At 43.3% G+C, this 18,851-nt stretch overlaps 1 protein-coding gene across 2 annotated transcripts; it reads right to left on the reverse strand.

Moving 5' to 3' along the window:
- Positions 1 to 3,351: 3,351 nt before the first annotated feature.
- Positions 3,352 to 18,851, reverse strand: LOC146613753 (complement factor H-like). 2 transcript variants are annotated; one of them, XM_085377706.1, is made up of 8 exons: positions 18,728 to 18,851; positions 18,455 to 18,646; positions 16,833 to 17,021; positions 16,282 to 16,323; positions 16,000 to 16,161; positions 15,741 to 15,911; positions 14,971 to 14,996; positions 3,352 to 3,446 (listed from the first exon to the last, which is right to left on the reverse strand). In XM_085377706.1, exons 1-8 carry the CDS (start codon positions 18,780 to 18,782, stop codon positions 3,426 to 3,428), a joined length of 858 nt encoding a protein of 285 aa, XP_085233832.1. In that variant the 5' UTR covers positions 18,783 to 18,851; the 3' UTR covers positions 3,352 to 3,425. The 2 variants fall into 2 exon arrangements, with proteins under 2 accessions (XP_085233832.1, XP_085233833.1); XM_085377707.1 differs by lacking the exon at positions 3,352 to 3,446 and adding an exon at positions 14,597 to 14,792.

An 18,851-nucleotide genomic window follows, 5' to 3' on the forward strand; every position in this document is an offset into this window, starting at 1 on the left:
ATGACAACTGAAAAATAAATAAACAAAAGATGTGTTTTAGTTTGTAGGATCTTTGAGTGTCTGGTGGCTCCAGGTAGGACAGGACATGTGAGAACCTTTAGCAACTTGTCACCCTGACACTTCAAAATCAGTGCTCTTCAGATACAAACAAGAACAATAAAGAGCAGCAGGAGTCCTGGGCCCTGTTTCAGGAAGCCGGTTTAGTGCAAAGTCTGACTAAGTATACCCTGAGTTAACGAAAACTCTGGTTTTTCGGTTTCACAAAGCGAGTTCAGCTGAAGCCTGAGTGAGTCACTATGACGACACACGCCGTGAAGCTAACCTGCCCCCTAGCAGGTTTACTTCAACTAACCCTGACTGTCTCCGCCTCTTTGTCGGAAACCTGACAGTAGGAAGTGTCAGATATGGCGTGTCCCTTCCTTGAAGAGCCAGTAGATGTTGAAGCCCAAATACTCCGCAGAGCTCTCCGCCGGGAGAGAGTGATCAGAGCGCGTATGGACATTTTATCATTACCTGATGATTTCCTGTGCGAACGTTACCGTTTCTCAGCACAATCAATAAGTTATTTGGATAACATCCTCAGGCCATATATTGCGCATGTGACACATCGCGGACATGCGCTCAGTCCATTACATATTCTTTGTACCGCACTCCGTTTCTTTGCAAACGGGAGCTTTCTGTACAATATTGGTGACGCTGAGCACGTTTCCAAGGCTACCGTCTGTCGGGCAGTCAGGAATGTTACAGTTGCACTGAAACGTCTCCTGTACTCGTCTGTGGTGTTCCCCGGTCACAGACCCACAAGATTCATCAAAGAGGGATGCCACAAAATTGCAGGTATCAGGATGACCAAAACTTAATGTATGATGTGGTGATACTTGGACTACTACATAAATTTTACATTTATTTTCAGGGTTCCCAGGCGTGATTGGCTGTACAGATGGCACTCACATTCCAATCATTGCTCCTTCACTAAATGAAGGAGACTATGTGAACAGGAAGTCTTTCCACAGCATTAATGTACAGGTACATAGTTCCCTGTAGCATTTCAAACTAACAAATTATTTCATTATAGTAATGGATGCTAATTTGTGTTCTCTGCACTGTGAAGATCATATGTGATGCTGCCAACATTATCACAAATGTGGAAGCCAAGTGGCCAGGCTCTGTCCATGACTCACAAATATTCCGTGAATGTACACTGAGCACAAAATTTGGACATGGTGAGTTGAAAATACTTTAAAATATATAAAGACCAATTGCTACAGGGACATTTGAACTGAAGTGTATCCTTCTGTCTTAGGAGAGTTCACTGGCTACTTGCTTGGTGATAGGGGGTATCCATGTTTACCCTATTTGCTTACCCCTTACCCTGACCCTGAACCGGGCCCACAGCAGCGATATAATCTGGCTAATTGCAGGACAAGAGCCAGAATTGAAATGACTATCGGAATGCTTAAGGCCCGGTTCCAGTGCCTGCAAAGACTCAGGGTCACCCCAGAAAGGGCATGTGACATTATTGTGGCATGTGTGATTCTTCACAACATTGCCACAATTAGAGGAGAACACTGTCCTTCTGAACCAGACATCAGCAGTGATCCAAACCATGAACATCCTGACCCTCCCACGGACATACAAGATGGAAGAGCAGTCAGAGACACCATATGTCACAATCATTTCTTTTGACCCATCACCTCAACATGTTGAAAGAAGAATAAACAGATTTTTTGTTCAACTGGCTTTATTGGTCGCCTGTATTTCCTGTACACAAAGTATTAAAAGATGTAAACCTCATAAAGTGTCTCTGTTGCTTCCTCCTCTGTAACAGCTGTCAATGTTTCTTCATTATTTTCCTGCAGTAAAGAAATAAACAACATTGCTGTTCTACTGTAAACTCATATAATCTGTGGAGTATTACTCACAACTGCATGTTGGTCTGGCTCAACAGGAGGCTGCACCAGATGCAGTACACCATCACCATCAACTGATAGAATATGAGGTTTATACAGGTCACTTATAACTTACAAGGGACCAAATGGCAATTAACAAACATACCAATCACCTTACACTTCATTGTCATTATGCTCTCAAAGACAACCAAGGCTGAGGGAAGGCAAAATCAGTAGGAAAATAACTTCACTACAAAATAATCCATTATGGTAAAGAGTTTATCAAATGAATGAGTAGCACTGCAAAGGTGACTGTGAAGAAAGGATGTATGCACATCATGTATTATTTTGGATTTACCCCCTATGTAGGCACTTGTGTCTTGCGGGGTTATTGACTCAGAGGATGTCCCCGCAGAGATGCCTTCGGCCACAGGGCGCCCACTGTTTTGGCTGAGGGCCAACTGCTCAGCCTCTGTGAGTGGTGGTGGTGGAGGACCCCCACCTGTTTTTCGGGCCTCCGCTTTTTTTCTGTTGGCTATAACGGGTCACATTTGAGCATACAGAGTAAGCAAATATGTACTTGTAATGTGCTCAGATAATTTCAATAAGTGCTTACAGAAAGAAAATTAATGTAGCCTCTAACTGCAATCGATTTACATCGGACAAACAGACCAAGCACTATGGCTCATAATACAATTACACCTTACCTGTTTGGACTATATTTTTATATTTCATTTTTACTTGCTGCCAGGCACGTTTGGGGCCTGTTGGGTTGCACCTGCGCTCACATCACATCACAACATAAAATGTATAAAATAACAAATAAAATAACATATGATAAAATAACGTGTTAAATGGGTGGAAATCCCTCGATCAATGTTTATATTAACACTCACGCATTGACTCTGTCGGCTATGTTTTGCCATGCATGCTCTCTTTCTTTTGCAGCTGTGGCTGTGTTACTTTTTTCCGCGGAATTTGTATGTTATCAGCATATACTGCCATCAGAATTTCGGCCTCAAGCGCTGTAAAATACATTGACTGCGCCTTCTTTCCCTCCGTCTCCATGGTGACTCGCTTACTCTGTGCTCCGCTTATCAGGGCTTTATGTATCCTCGTGCGCACGCTTCACTTGGGGTTAAAGCAACTCCGCGTTGATTGAACTAATTGTTATCAGCCTTTCTGAAACCGAATATTCCGAGTTGGACAGTTCGGGGTTACTCAACCCTGAGTATCGTTTTTCACTCTAAGTTTTCTAAACCAGCTTCCTGAAATAGGGCCCTGATGGTAAAATCTGAGACTTTATTCTTTTCACTGGTGTTTTTGTATATATGTGACACACACACACACACACACACACACACACACACACACACACACACACACACACACACACACACACACACACACACACACACACACACACACAATCATTTTCTCTGACACCTTCAAAGATGAAAAGCTGATATAGGGTGTGATGTGATCATATGTCAGGTGTCTCCTTTAAAAGCTCCAAGGTGGTGAGGAAATCCACAGCTACAGCTGTGCTTTGCACCCCTGGTTAGAAGAAAATCTCTTCTATGAATAATTTACGAGTGTAAAAAAATCAAGATGCAATTCTTATTCTTAAAATGACAGATCAGAGCAATAACAGCATTTCTTTTAAAGAGGAACACTCACCGCTGCATGCTCTGCCCTGTTACAACCTGTAAACAGTGATGCAGAAGCTCAGTGTGAACACTTCAGTTACTTAACATTTGCAGATGAGGTGCAGATGCTAGCAGTGTCCAAGCATTGTTTTTTTTTTTTCCCCTGCAATTGCTCTGCGCCCCCCCTAGGCAGTGGCGTGTCTAGAAAATTTTTGTTGGGGGGGCCAGGTAGGGGCACAGATTTGGAGAAGGATGGCAGATGTAATTGGTAGATAATGTTTAAAAAAAATTCTACCAACCATTAACCATAATTCAATAATCCTATAAACCTAATAACCAAATGCACTTTTAACTCTTATTAGAATGAGATTTTAACCACTACGGTGCAAAGTTTTTAGATACTGCGTTGATAAAGTACAAGAGATACAATCAGTGCTTTGTCAGTGTTTACTCAGCATTCAAGGACAGCAATATTTGCATAGTATTTTTACTGACATGTAGTGCACATATGTTTTGGGCAAAAACATTTTTGAATATTAAAATACGAACATTTGTAACAAACAATTGACAAATTAGCCAGTTCCAATGCAAAACTTTATCTGCCTATTAAGAAAAGAAGATAATCTTCTCACAAACTGGTGTTTGATTTTGAAACAGGAAAAAAGTGGGGAAACAACTGAAAAGACTAACATTTGAATAAAACCTGAAAGCAAGTAAATACTTTCTATGCTGCCTTATGGTCAACTTTGGTAATATTGATCAAGAACAACACTGGCTGATGATGAAATACAGTCAGCTGGCATGGTGACACTGCCAGTATTAACCTGCAGGGCTGGACTGGGACAGAAAATCTGGCATTTTGACTACAGACCGGCCCACCAGGTATTAAAGCCATAAAGACTTTGAATGAAAACAAATGCTGTTGTGACAGTGATGTACACCGTCTTGTTGGTATATGTATGATTTCTATACATTTTACCAGAGGTGGGACCAAGTCATTGTTTTGCAAGTCTCAAGTAAGTCTCAAGTCTTTATCCTCAAGTCTCAATTCAAGTCTCAAGTAATGTCAGGCAAGTCAGAGTCGAGTCTCAAGTCACTGGTGTAAAAGTCCGAGTCAAGTCACAAGTCTGAAACTTTGAATTTCAAGTCCTTTCGAGTCTTTAAAAAAAAAAACGAAAAAATAATGTTGCAGTTATATGCTAAATGTAAATATTAGACCATGTAATTTTAAAATCTGTGTTTTTCTCAACACATGACAAAATAGTGAACGTAGAAAATATACACAAATTGTGAAATTGCACCTCTTTAAAATGCAGCTCAATTAAACCTAGCTCCAAGAATAATTTTCACCGACAGTTCTGAGATAAGCTGCATGTTATTCTTGGATGCGGTTGTAGGACCAGCTTTAAAATCGCATGACAAAAATATCATACACATTAAAAAAAAACTGTATCACCAACGTAGCCTGGACAACATTTGCTAGTTAGATGAAGTCAGCTATCTCATCTTAGCATATTTATATGCATATTTATAATCATACGGTTCTTGGAGTGAGTGCACACACTCGTGAAGTTTAGTAACTTCAGGTCACTGCAACAAGCCCAGGTACAGTTTACCGACGGATGGGTGCAGGACCTTGAAATGCACCGTGTAGAACGAAAGACCATCGTACGTATCATAAGTTTACCAGTCTCACAAATTGTCGTCATAAATACAGATTCGTTAACCGTTTATTAATAGGACCTTTGAGCTCAACGGTAATTAATTAGTAGTGGAAATAATTTCTGGTACCCATCACAGAAATGTAGTGACAACAATATTGTATGCTGTAATCGTACTGGGCAATTAGTGATACAAAAAACCTGTTTTATCCTGTGAATAAAAGTATATGTTTTTGTCAATGTACCATAATAACAGAAGCGAAACGCAATATTGTGTCAGGACAATTCACTATTTATGCACAATAAACACAATAAATAAAGGAGCATAGCGCGACAATTTCTGTTGAGCGCCAGACTTGCTTGTAACCTATATCACCAATTATGTTATGAAAATGACGTATTAACTACTAAAAAACACTGACCTTCGTGTAAATGCTTGGAGCAGACTAACCTGTGAGCTGGAGTGTTCTGGGACGTTATATTTGGTCTTTGAATGGCTGCAATCCAGGCCATCCGTCGCATCTTTGTTACTTCGGAAACATGGCTCGAACAATTTCTCTTCAACGACTAACAACCGATCTCTTTACCCGTCGGCTTCCCGTGGCTGTCATTCGACCGGCTATTGCAGTTAATAATACAACAGCTTCTTGACATTTTTGTGTTTCTTTTTATCGCTGTATAACTGATTTTAATTGAAAGCCTGCGTGCGCTAGTACCGCTTGCCACGAGTTCCCAGAATCCTTTGCGGTTCTACCCGTGAATGACGTCACATTTTCAATCTCTATATAATATGCATGTTAAATTTTATATTTGGGGTAAAATATCAAGTCTTTTCAAGTAAACCGGTTCAAGTCCAATTCAAGTCCCAGGTCATTGGTGTAAAAGTCCAAGTCAAGTCACAAGTCTTAGAACGTTTTTTCAAGTCAAGTCTAAAGTCATAAAATTAATGACTCGAGTCTGACTCGAGTCCAAGTCATGTGACTCGAGTCCACACCTCTGCATTTTACGTCAGATAAAAACTTTGGTTGTAAGATTTAGATAATTATTTAATAAAAGCTAGATATTTTAAATGAGAATAAGAAAGAAAAGTATTTCTTTGTGCCCCCTTTCCCTGTTAATGCCCTACCTGGCCCCCTGGCAAAAATTTCCTAGATCCACCCCTGCACAGTTACCAGCTGTCAGCTACATAGAAAAGGATCCTGGGGTTATTTGTCTCTCAGAAACAGTTCATAACTTCCCTTCAACTCATTCATGTCACCTAAAAGGTAAACCTGTTTCTCCATCACCTGTTCAGCTCTGATGGTTCAGTAAGGACATCTCCTGGTTTCATCTTCATGTTTCCCTCTCACCACATATACAAACCGACATCATAACCAGCAGCTTTTACAGCTGTGGCTCCAGCAAACATCAGCTGATACTAGAAATTAATATTAAATAAATTCTGACAACAGATGATCAAGCTTAAACGTGCTGCTGTTGTTTAGCGCGACATCCGCTGGTTTCCTCTTTCTGGCGCAAAGTGGGCGATAAACAAACAAGAGAGAAAAGCCGATCAGCTGCTCATTGATCAGTTTCATGATTGAAGTAGCAACAGGAGAGGGAGAGGGAGAGAATGAGAGAAGAGGCAGCTGTGTAGCGTAAACACACAGAATAACTCCAGCTTTGTGTCTTTTTCCATTCTAGCTAAAGTCCTGGACAAACTGCATCTCTTCTCAGCTCAATACGAAACGTGTAATATTTTCTCTGAATGAGGGACCATCCCATTTTTTTAAGGAGCCGTTGGCAACTCTACTAACTAACCTTATGAATAAAATAAAGTTCACTATCAGTAACATCATAGCACCCACCCAGCTGTATAAAAACTCCATCAAGCTGGCTAGAACGCAGTATGAGTTATTGCAACTGACGGTAAAAAGTCAGCACAACGAAAATAAACTCCACCTAAACTTGGTTTATATCTGACCCAGATAGACTGCAGGTCATAACTTCTTCCCTGAAGTTCAGTTCACCTGACACTCGGACTGGCGGCTGCCTCGGGGCTCTCCTCCTGCCTCCCCTTCCCTCATCCACCTGCTGGCCTCTGTGGAAGCCCCGCCATAGCCACCACCAAACAACGGAGTTATTTTTACACATCGACCTGCATCTGGCCAATCCACCACCTCTCATTGTTCATGCCGTTACAAAAATAATAAAAAATAAGTCACCGGGCATATGCCCGGTATGCCCGATGGCCAGTCCAGCTATGTTAACCTGCAACCAAATCTGCAGCTCCATACAGCAATGTTACGACTTAGATTATATCTTATAACTCATAACTCTTATGTTAGCTGCCCTCAGTAGCCTACTGTCTGAAATATTCCACGGCTGCAATAATTCTTTACTGTCATGATCCTGGGTCCTTTTGACCCAGCGTTTTGTGTTTTCTCTTCGCGATTTTGGTTCTGTTCTTCCTCTGGTTAGTGTTTACTCTGTTCTGCCCGTGTGTTCCTGTATCTAGTCCGCGTTTCTTAGTTTGTGTCCTTTCATGTGTAAGTTCCTGTTTTATTGTGAAGGTCTGTGTCTTATGTGAGTGTTTTCAGTTTGCCTCCCTAGTCTCGTCATGTTAATTACTCCCAGCTGTGTTCCCACCTGTATGTAATCTCCCTGTGTTCTCTGAGTGTATTTAAGTTGTGTCTTCTGTCATAGTAGTTGCTGGTTCGTCTGTGTTGTTTCCCCTCGGTCTCCCTGCGTCTACCCGTATGTATTTCCCCGGACCTCCCTGCACCGTCATTCCTGGTTTGTGTTGTTAGTTTACCCAGTTTAGGTTTCGGTTTCATGTTCACACCCCGTTGCTGTTTGTACCCACTGCTGTAAATAAACACTCACCTGCACCAGAGCTGCCGCCTTTTGGGTCCTTACTACAAATCCACACGGCTTGCCCCCGCAAACCGTGACAGAACGAACCAGCCACCATGGACCCAGCGGCAGTCAATCCGTCCGAGGAGCTCCAGGATGACATCGGCTACAATGTGGAGATCCTCCTCGGGCTGTGGCTGGAGAATCCTCCGTACGAGCTTCGCCGCGCCGTGGAAGGTCGGCTACAACGTCTCTTTTCCGGCCTGCCATGGCTACTGAATTCACTTCCTCCGACCATACAGGCTTTTCTCCGGCACACACCTCACCTTCTCTCAGCCACTCCTGCCTCGCTGCCCGACTCGCCGGATGTGATCTTGCCCGGCCCGTCGGAGCCGTCTGCGGGGAGGAAACGCCGATCGCGCCGCAAGCGCGCCACCCCACAGCCGGACGTTCGGGCTTCTAAATCGCCGGCTGTGGTGAGTGAGGACTCTTTTTCATTTTCAGACTGCATGACTGTTCATTCAGGGGCTGCGTTTTGTGTGGCGGATGTCAACGCGAGCTGCTTATCGCCTGTGCAGCTACCGGCAGCTCGGTTAGCTCCCCCGCAGCCACTCTCAGCTCGGTTAGCTCCCCTGCAGCCACTCTCAGCTCAGTTAGCTCCCCCGCAGCCAGTGCTCCTCTCAGCTCAGTCTCCTGTGCCTCCTTCAGCTCAGTCTCCTGTGCCTCCTTCAGCTCAGTCTCCTGTGCCTCCTTCAGCTCAGTCTCCTGTGCCTCCTTCAGCTCAGTCTCCTGTGCCTCCTTCAGCTCAGTCTCCTGTGCCTCCTTCAGCTCAGTCTCCTGTGCCTCCTTCAGCTCAGTCTCCTGTGGCCCCTTCAGCTCAGTCTCCAGTGCCCCCCTCAGTTCAGTCTCCAGTGCCCCCCTCAGTTCAGTCTCCAGTGCCCCCCTCAGTTCAGTCTCCAGTGCCACCCTCAGTTCAGTCTCCAGTGCCGCCTGTAGCGCAGGCCCCAGTAGCTCCAGTGCCGCCTGTAGCGCAGGCCCCAGTAGCTCCAGTGCCGCCTGTAGCGCAGGCCCCAGTAGCTCCAGTGCCCCCGCTACCCGTAGCTCTGGCTCCAGCAGTACCGGTTCCACTCATTCACTCCATGCAGGGAGAAGATTTAAGGTCCAGTCAGGGAGTTTCTCGCGCTTTAGCTGCTTCAGGCACCGTTCTGCACTCCAGGGCTTCCCCAGAGGCTAGGTCTCAGTCCCCAGCTGATTCTGGACCCCTGAAGATTAAGCAGCCCTCAGAGAACAACTCCGTGTCAGTGCTGTCTGAGCAGGGCCAGTGCTCAGCACAGCACCCATTGCCTTCATGTCTGCCAGAGGACTCCATGCCTGCTGGCTTTGTGATGGCTTCTGCTGGAGGGTCCAAGGGGCCCGTCCAGCCTTCGTCTCGTGTCTCCGCTGGAGGGTCCGAGGGACCGCTCCGGCCTTCGTCCCGTGTCTCTGCTGGAGGGTCCGAGGGACCGCTCCGGCCTTTGTTTCCTGTTTCCGCTGGAGGGTCCGAGGGACCGCTCCGGCCTTTGTTTCCTGTTTCCGCTGGAGGGTCCGAGGGACCGCTCCGGCCGTTGTCTCCAGTCTCCGCTGGGGGGCCCGAGGAGCCCGTTCAGCCACCTGTCTCAGCTGGAGGGCCCGAGGAGCCCGTCCAGCCACCTGCTGCAGCTTCATCATCATCCTCGCCGGCTGCAGCATCATCATCATCCTCGCCGGCTGCAGCATCATCATCAGCCTCGTCTGGTCCAGCCTCAGAGCCTACAGCCTCGTCTGGTCCAGCCTCAGAGCCTTCAGCCTCGTCTGGTCCAGCCTCAGAGCCTTCATCCTCGCCTGGTCCAGCCTCATCCGAGTCTTCATCCTCGCCTGGTCCAGCTTCATCCGAGTCTTCATCCTCGCCTGGTCCAGCTTCATCCGAGTCTTCATCCTCGCCTGGTCCGGATCACCATCGCCTGAGTGGCCGCCGTTGCCTTCCGCACGGCCGGCCCCCTGAACTGTTTGGACTCCTGTGCTGTCGGCCCCCTGGCCGGCCCCCTGAACTGTTTTGGACTCCTGTGCTGTCGGCCCCCTGAACTCTTCTGTTTTGGACTCTGTTTTTTCCTGTGTTCTGGTGTGCTTCGTTTCTTTTGGTTTTGGGCTCGTTTTTTGTTTTTGTCTTTTGGCCTTCTGGGCCCTGTTTCAGGAAGCCGGTTTAGAAAACTCAGAGTGAAAAACGATACGCAGGGTTGAGTAACCCCGAACTGTCCAACTCGGAATATTCGGTTTCAGAAAGGCTGATAACAATTAGTTCAATCAACGCGGAGTTGCTTTAACCCCAAGTGAAGCGCGCGCACGAGGATACATAAAGCCCTGATAAGCGGAGCACAGAGTAAGCGAGTCACCATGGAGACGGAGGGAAAGAAGGCGCAGTCAATGTATTTTACAGCGCTTGAGGCCGAAATTCTGATGGCAGCATATGCTGATAACATACAAATTCCGCGGAAAAAAGTAACACAGCCACAGCTGCAAAAGAAAGGGAGCATGCATGGCAAAACATAGCCGACAGAGTCAATGCGTGAGTGTTAATTTAAACATTGATCTAGGGATTTCCACCCATTTAACACGTTATTTTATCATATGTTATTTTATTTGTTATTTTATACATTTTATTTTGTGATGTGATGTGAGCGCAGGTGCAACCCAACAGGCCCCAAACGTTCCTGGCAGCAAGTAAAAATGAAATATAAAAATATAGTCCAAACAGGTAAGGTGTAATTGTATTATGAGCCATAGTGCTTGGTCTGTTTGTCCGATGTAAATCGATTGCAGTTAGAGGCTACATTAATTTTCTTTCTGTAAGCACTTATTGAAATTATCTGAGCACATTACAAGTACATATTTGCTTACTCTGTATGCTCAAATGTGGCCCGTTATAGCCAACAGAAAAAAAGCGGAGGCCCGAAAAACAGGTGGGGGTCCTCCACCACCACCACTCACAGAGGCTGAGCAGTTGGCCCTCAGCCAAAACAGTGGGCGCCCTGTGGCCGAAGGCATCTCTGCGGGGACATCCTCTGAGTCAATGACCCCGCGAGACACAAGTGCCTACATAGGGGGTAAATCCAAAATAATACATGATGTGCATACATCCTTTCTTCACAGTCACCTTTGCAGTGCTACTCATTCATTTGATAAACTCTTTACCATAATGAATTTTTTTGTAGTGAAGTTATTTTCCTACTGATTTTGCCTTCCCTCAGTCTTGGTTGTCTTTGAGAGCATAATGACAATGAAGTGTAAGGTGATTGGTATGTTTGTTAATTGCCATTTGGTCCCTTGTAAGTTATAAGTGACCTGTATAAACCTCATATTCTATCAGTTGATGGTGGTGGTGTACTGCATCTGGTGCAGCCTCCTGTTGAGCCAGACCAACATGCAGTTGTGAGTAATACTCCACAGATTATATGAGTTTACAGTAGAACAGCAATGTTGTTTATTTCTTTACTACAGGAAAATAATGAAGAAACATTGACAGCTGTTACAGAGGAGGAAGCAACAGAGACACTTTATGAGGTTTACATCTTTTAATACTTTGTGTACAGGAAATACAGGCGACCAATAAAGCCAGTTGAACAAAAAATCTGTTTATTCTTCTTTCAACATGTTGAGGTGATGGGTCAAAAGAAATGATTGTGACATATGGTGTCTCTGACTGCTCTTCCATCTTGTATGTCCGTGCGAGGGTCAGGATGTTCATGGTTTGGATCACTGCTGATGTTTGGTTCAGAAGGACAGTGTTCTCCTCTAATTGTGGCAATGTTGTGAAGAATCACACATGCCACAATAATGTCACGTGCCCTTTCTGGGGTGACCCTGAGTCTTTGCAGGCACTGGAACCGGGCCTTAAGTATTCCGATAGTCATTTCAATTCTGGCTCTTGTCCTGCAATTAGCCAGATTATATCGCTGCTGTGGGCCCGGTTCAGGGTCAGGGTAAGGGGTAAGCAAATAGGGTAAACATGGATACCCCCTATCACCAAGCAAGTAGCCAGTGAACTCTCCTGAGACAGAAGGATACACTTCAGTTCAAATGTCCCTGAAGCAATTGGTCTTTATATATTTTACAGTATTCTCAACTCACCATGTCCAAATTTTGTGCTCAGTGTACATTCACGGAATATTTGTGAGTCATGGACAGAGCCTGGCCACTTGGCTTCCACATTTGTGATAATGTTGGCAGCATCACATATGATCTTCACAGTGCAGAGAACACAAATTAGCATCCATTACTATAATGAAATAATTTGTTAGTTTGAAATGCTACAGGGAACTATGTACCTGTACATTAATGCTGTGGAAAGACTTCCTGTTCACATAGTCTCCTTCATTTACTGAAGGAGCAATGATTGGAATGTGAGTGCCATCTATACAGCCAATCACGCCTGGGAACCCTGAAAATAAATGTGCAATTTAAGTAGTAGTCCAAGTATCACCACATCATAAATTAAGTTTTGGTCATCCTGATACCTGCAATTTTGTGGCATCCCTCTTTGATAAATCTTGTGGGTCTATGACCGGGGAACACCACAGATGAGTACAGGAGACGTTTCAGTGCAACTGTAACATTCCTGACTGCCCGACAGACGGTAGCCTTGGAAACGTGCTCAGCGTCACCAATATTATACAGAAGGCTCCCGTTTGCAAAAAACCGAAGTGCAATACAAATAATATGTAATGAACTGAGAGCATGTCCGCGATGTGTCACATGCGCAATATATGGCCTGAGGATGTTATTCAAATAACTTATAGATTGTGCTGAGAAACGGTGACGTTCACACAGAAAATCATCAGGAAATGATAAAATGTCCAAACGCGCTCTGATCACTCTCTCCCGGCGGAGAGCTCTGCGGAGTATTTGGGCTTCACGATCTACTGGCTCTTCAAGGAAGGGACACGCCATGTCCGACACTTCCTACAGTCAGGTTTCCAACAAAGGGGCGGAGACAGTCAGGGTTAGTTGAAGTAAACCTGCTAGGGGGCAGGTTAGCTTCACGGAGTGTGTCGTCATAGTGACTCACTGAGGCTTCATCTGAAATCGCTTTGTGAAACCGAAAACCCGGAGTTTTCGTTATCTCAGGGTATACTTACTCAGTTTTTCCACTAAACCGGCTTCCTGAAACAGGGCCCTGGTGCTCCGGTTTTGTTTTGCTTCGAGCCCTCCTTCCTGGGCCCCCGCCGCCCGCCCTGGTCGGGTTGTTTTCTGTTTTTTCTGGCTGTTTTGTTTCTTGTTGGGCTGTCTGGAGCCAGCCTTTGAGGGGGGGGGGGGGTACTGTCATGATCCTGGGTCCTTTTGACCCAGCGTTTTGTGTTTTCTCTTCGCGATTTTGGTTCTGTTCTTCCTCTGGTTAGTGTTTACTCTGTTCTGCCCGTGTGTTCCTGTATCTAGTCCGCGTTTCTTAGTTTGTGTCCTTTCATGTGTAAGTTCCTGTTTTATTGTGAAGGTCTGTATCTTATGTGAGTGTTTTCAGTTTGCCTCCCTAGTCTCGTCATGTTAATTACTCCCAGCTGTGTTCCCACCTGTATGTAATCCCCCTGTGTTCTCTGAGTGTATTTAAGTTGTGTCTTCTGTCATAGTAGTTGCTGGTTCGTCTGTGTTGTTTCCCCTCGGTCTCCCTGCGTCTCCCCGTATGTATTTCCCCGGACCTCCCTGCACCGTCATTCCTGGTTTGTGTTGTTAGTTTACCCAGTTTAGGTTTCGGTTTCATGTTCACACCCCGTTGCTGTTTGTACCCACTGCTGTAAATAAACACTCACCTGCACCAGAGCTGCCGCCTTTTGGGTCCTTACTACAAATCCACACGGCTTGCCCCGCAAACCGTGACATTTAAGTGTTATTTTTTCCTTGGGATTCTAATTTCACCGAAGTTTACTAAACTCAACAAACTTAATATTACTTACCGGGACATTTATTCTGTCCTCATTTTCTTTCACCGAAAAATTGTTTCCTGCAGTGCCGTCTTTCGTGCTTGGCTCTTCTACCTTTGCTAACGTGATGCACATAGCGCAGAAGCCGATGCTGCATTCACTTACACTCGGATATCTGAGCTTCACCGTGAAAACATAATCGTACATTTGATTGAATTTTATTGTTTTACCTTTGGGGTGGCACCTGGGGTGGCCAGTCTGGTTGGGGGGGTGGCCTGTGTCCCCCCAGGCCACCCCGCTGGACACGCCATTGCCCCTAGGGGGCGGGCCCCACACTTTGGGAAGGTCTGTCCTATACCATAAATCAGTAAGAGCAGATATAACTTCTCTCCTGACCTTAAGTTGTGTGTGCATGCCAGAGTGCTCTGGGAGGCACACAGTCTCCACAGACTACTACGGATTAAACCTCTATCAATCTACAACTAATTATAAAACTCTAAGCATATATGAGTAAATATTTCTAAGCATAAATGACAATCCATTATATAAACCTGACAACAGCTAGGTTTAAATCAGTGCTCTTCAGATACTAAACAAATAAAACACACACACAAAGCAGGAGCAGTTTTGATGGTAAAATCTGAGACTTTATTCAGTTTGGTGGTGTTTGTGTCTCAAATAAGAGCACACAAACCATTTTCTCTTAAATTTTTGAAGATGAAAATGAAAAGCTAACACAGGCTGTGACGATGCGATCATAAGTCAGGTTCCTCCTGTAAAAGCTCCAAAGTGGTGAGCTAATCCTCAGCTACAGGTTTAGTCACACAATCCCTGGTTAGAAGAACAGATGTTTTATGAATAAATGACAAATATAATTTTAAAATGTAAAAACAAAGGAGAAAATAACGAAAGTGTGAAAACTAAGTATAAAAGTCAAGATGTCATTCTTCAATTGAAACATCGTTAAATCAGAGCAATAACAGCATTTCTTTTAAAGAGGAACACTCACCACTGCATGCTCTGCCCTGTTACAACCTGTAAACAGTGATGCAGAAGCTCAGTGTGAACACTTCAGTTACTTAACATTTGCAGATGAGGTGTGTTCAGTTTTCTACATGTCTACAAGCTGCTGGCAGTTTTTTTTATCAGGTTTGATAATTTGTTTAATCGACTTTACTGGGATACTGTTTAAATCACTGCATGAGGCAGAAGTTTCTATAGAAGTGGATATGGTTGTTTACTAAATAGTCACCTGTGTTTACACGAGGCACAAAGTAAACAACATATTTATCAGCCTCATTAAAGGTGATCACACAGTAAACTCTGTTTAAAGCTTTTTTGCATGTTTTAAAGAAATACATATTCATCAGGTCTATAAGATCTATTGTGATTCCACTAGAAATTGCCAAGTGGAAAAGGCAAGGATAACTTCAGGTTTAAATCATCACAGGCATTAGTGCAGGGAAAGGGAAGCTGTCAGGGCTGCAGCACGTGCTACAAGGAATCAGTGAATCAGCAGAGTTGCTGTAGTTTTTTCTGTGTGTTTAAAGGAGTTTAAAGTTGTAAAAGCTTGCTTGAATTTGACGACACTGAGAGACATTAAGTGCTCAGATCTTTTAAAAGTAGTTGTTATTAAAATGATTCATGTTCAGTTTTATTATTTGTTAAAAAAAATTCTTTCTTATAGGTAATAAAAACGTGTTAACATGTAGGCAACACAGCACTGAAAACTTTTCTGACTGACACGTTCAAACATAGAGAGTTTACAGTAATACTTACAGTTAGTTGCCTCCACTCTTCCATTGATGCATCGAACCTTAGAATAATGTTCAAACGACCAGCTGTGTGGTTTCACACACTCCACTCTCTCTTCCTCACCATTTTCTATGTGCACAGTTCCCACAGATATGTATGCAGGATTGTCATCGGTGTTGACAGCACAGAAGTTAGCTGGACACAAGAAACAACCATCAAATTAAAATTTCTCCCCAACGCTTTAAGAGATCCTTAAAAATGATTATCATTGATGTGTTTATACCTCTGCACTCAGGTAAGTCTGACCACATGCCACTGCTGATACACTTCACTCTTTCTGGACCCACTAATCTGTACAAACGTTGGCATCGGTATGTCAAATAGTATCGTGAAGTTTGCTGAGCAACAGCATTTTCAATAACAGGGAAGTTTCCGCAACTTTGAACTGAAATGAAAACGCAGGAATATTTCTGAAAACATACCAAACTGTCGCTGAGGTAATGCACTTAACATTCTGATTGGTCAGCATGAATAAATTCAAGGAGAAAATAATGTACTTATTTACTTGTTGTATAACGAAGACGTGTGTCTCCCTCATTTGAAGATCCTGAAAGATACAAAACAGTTATTTTGCTTTGAGATTAGGCCAATTTGAACATTTTCTCTATTATTATTTTATAAAGTTTGTCAGTCATTTTTATGTTAACAAGGTTCTACACACACTACATATGCATCCAAGAACTTTTACTGCTCAAAAACACCCAGAAATAAAAGGATAAAGTCACTGTAATATGTATTAAATATCTGTTTTTTTTATTTTTGTATTTTATTAAATTTCACTATGAACAGCAGAAAAGACTGTAAACAGACACTGACAGTCCACTTCCTGTTTAAACGTGCATCATTTGTAGACTGTAAACTTCAAATGATTGCAGAATACTTATTATTTTTTATTTATTATATTTCTGACCACCTGATCATTCACTAAACATTCTCATTCATTTGTGCACTGATACAAGTTTCATGTAATCAGTTGTATTTAAACTTACTGTGGATTATTGCCAATTCATAAAAAGTAAATACATAAATGCAGATCTCAGTAAACAGTCAGCTTACTGCAGGTCGGGCCTTGTGTCCAGCTTCCTTGTGTACAAACAGATTTTTTGTTGTGTGCTCCATCTGCAGTGTATCCATCCTCACACTCATACTGCACTTCTGAACCTGCAGCAAACACTTCCTGGTAGTCCTGATGAACGATGACTGCATGGGGGATTTTAGGAGGCACGCTGCACGCATTCATGCTTTCTGTAAAATTAGATTTAGACTTTATTAATCCCAGAGCAGGGCCATTTGTTTGTAGCTTATTCACAGGATCAAACCCACAAAACCTACAGTCCTTAAACACTAATCATAAAAACTTTTGCGTGTTGAGTCATGGATCAAAAAACTGTGAGGACCTGAAAACAAAAACTACATAAAATGTCCTTATTAACAGCATTGGTCTCGAATTTGTTCTGTGTTGACCAGTATTAATTTGGTTGACCAATAGTTTTCATCATAGTGTGCAGACTGTGGTGTCCAACCGGATACTTACAGATACTTTACAGTTAATCCAAAATACTGCAGCAAGAGTACTTTCAGGGACTAGAAAGAACCATCATACTTCTCCTGTATCATCTTCACTTTATTGGCTCCTTTAAAATGCAGAATTAAATTTGAAACTCCTCTCCTCACATACTAGATTTAGGCTGCTGGAGAATTTCATGTGATGTGAACTTTTATTCTTTTGTCACCACTTTTCGCTCCCTGTTCCTGCTGTAAGTACTAAATCTTTTGTTTTTTCTCTCATTGTCCTTGTCTCTTTATGTCGTCCTTTCTTCTCCCCCCCACCATTCCAGTAAAATAATGAATTCTTCCTTCCCAAGTCTTGCTCGCTGCTCATCATCTGATTGTTGTTCTGAAGCCATCCATCCATCACTAATTTTCCATCTAAGGCAGGATGGATCCATGATTCAGGCTGGTAGGGTCTACTGATGTTTTCTCAGCCTACTTTGGGTCCCATCATTTAAACACCAAAGCCTACTATTGTTGGGGACCACAGCCGACCACTTTCTACTGACTGCTTCCAGCAGGTTAATGTGCTCAATGTTAAATCTGCAAATCTGCAGCAGTTGTGTTAGGTGATACTATATGGCCACAATTTCTGAAGAATGTTTGCCGCACCTTATTATTTTTTAAACAAGGTGAATTATCTTTAAAATTTCACATAGGTTTCAATCAGATTCTGAAAAATCAGCAATGTTGGAATTTTCTTTTGATTCTGACATGTAATCAATATTATATTCTTTTAAAAGTTAACATAAAATGTAGTCTTTGTGACAGTCATAGAAACAGTCATAATTCTGACAGTTATATCTTTATTATCTCCTGTTCAGTGAGGACACTCTATCACACTGACAGTAAAAACAGGCTCATCGTGTCTGTGTAGGTTCTCAGTCATCCAGGTTATGGCAGTTTAAGGAGCTTGGAAAGAAGGCGACCAGATTTCTTTACATTAGTGAAACACATAAAAAAAAAAAATCTGACACATTAAAATTTTAAACTGATGTTGGCATTAAATTAAAAGTCACATAAAGTAAAAAGGAGTTCATTCTACCTTACTGTCTCATGAAATCTGTGCAAAAATATTTCAACCAAGAAAAACAGGCAAAGAAAGAAGAGCTATTGGCAGGACTTACCTATACACTGTAGCTGATGAGACCATTTTCCATTGTGACATGTGCTGGTTGCCCACCAACCCTTCATTGCTAGCGTACGTCCTTCGTTGCAGGTGTAGCTCAGCTTGGTGCCCTGAGAGTAAGTCTCTTGCTTTGGGGCAAAGAAGCCACCGTCCAGTGTGGGAGCATCACAGGCCTGTGTGGTGCTCTGTGCTGAAACACAACACTGAAGTAAGTGCAAAACATTATCAACCAGTGTAAATGTTTGTCTGTGAAGTTACTTGTTGTTCTCACCGTGCAGCACTCCAGGAAACCAAAGAAGAGCAAATGCAAAATATTTGATGCACATTTTTAAATCGTCCAACAACAAAGCAGCACCAGCAGTTAAAGGTAATCCACATGAGAACCAGCTACTTAT

The sequence above is a fragment of the Diplotaxodon limnothrissa genome, linkage group LG18, assembly GCF_057381915.1.
Source record: "Diplotaxodon limnothrissa isolate DT_005_m linkage group LG18, D_limnothrissa_male_GT1.1, whole genome shotgun sequence".
Classification (NCBI taxonomy): Eukaryota; Metazoa; Chordata; class Actinopteri; order Cichliformes; family Cichlidae; genus Diplotaxodon; species Diplotaxodon limnothrissa.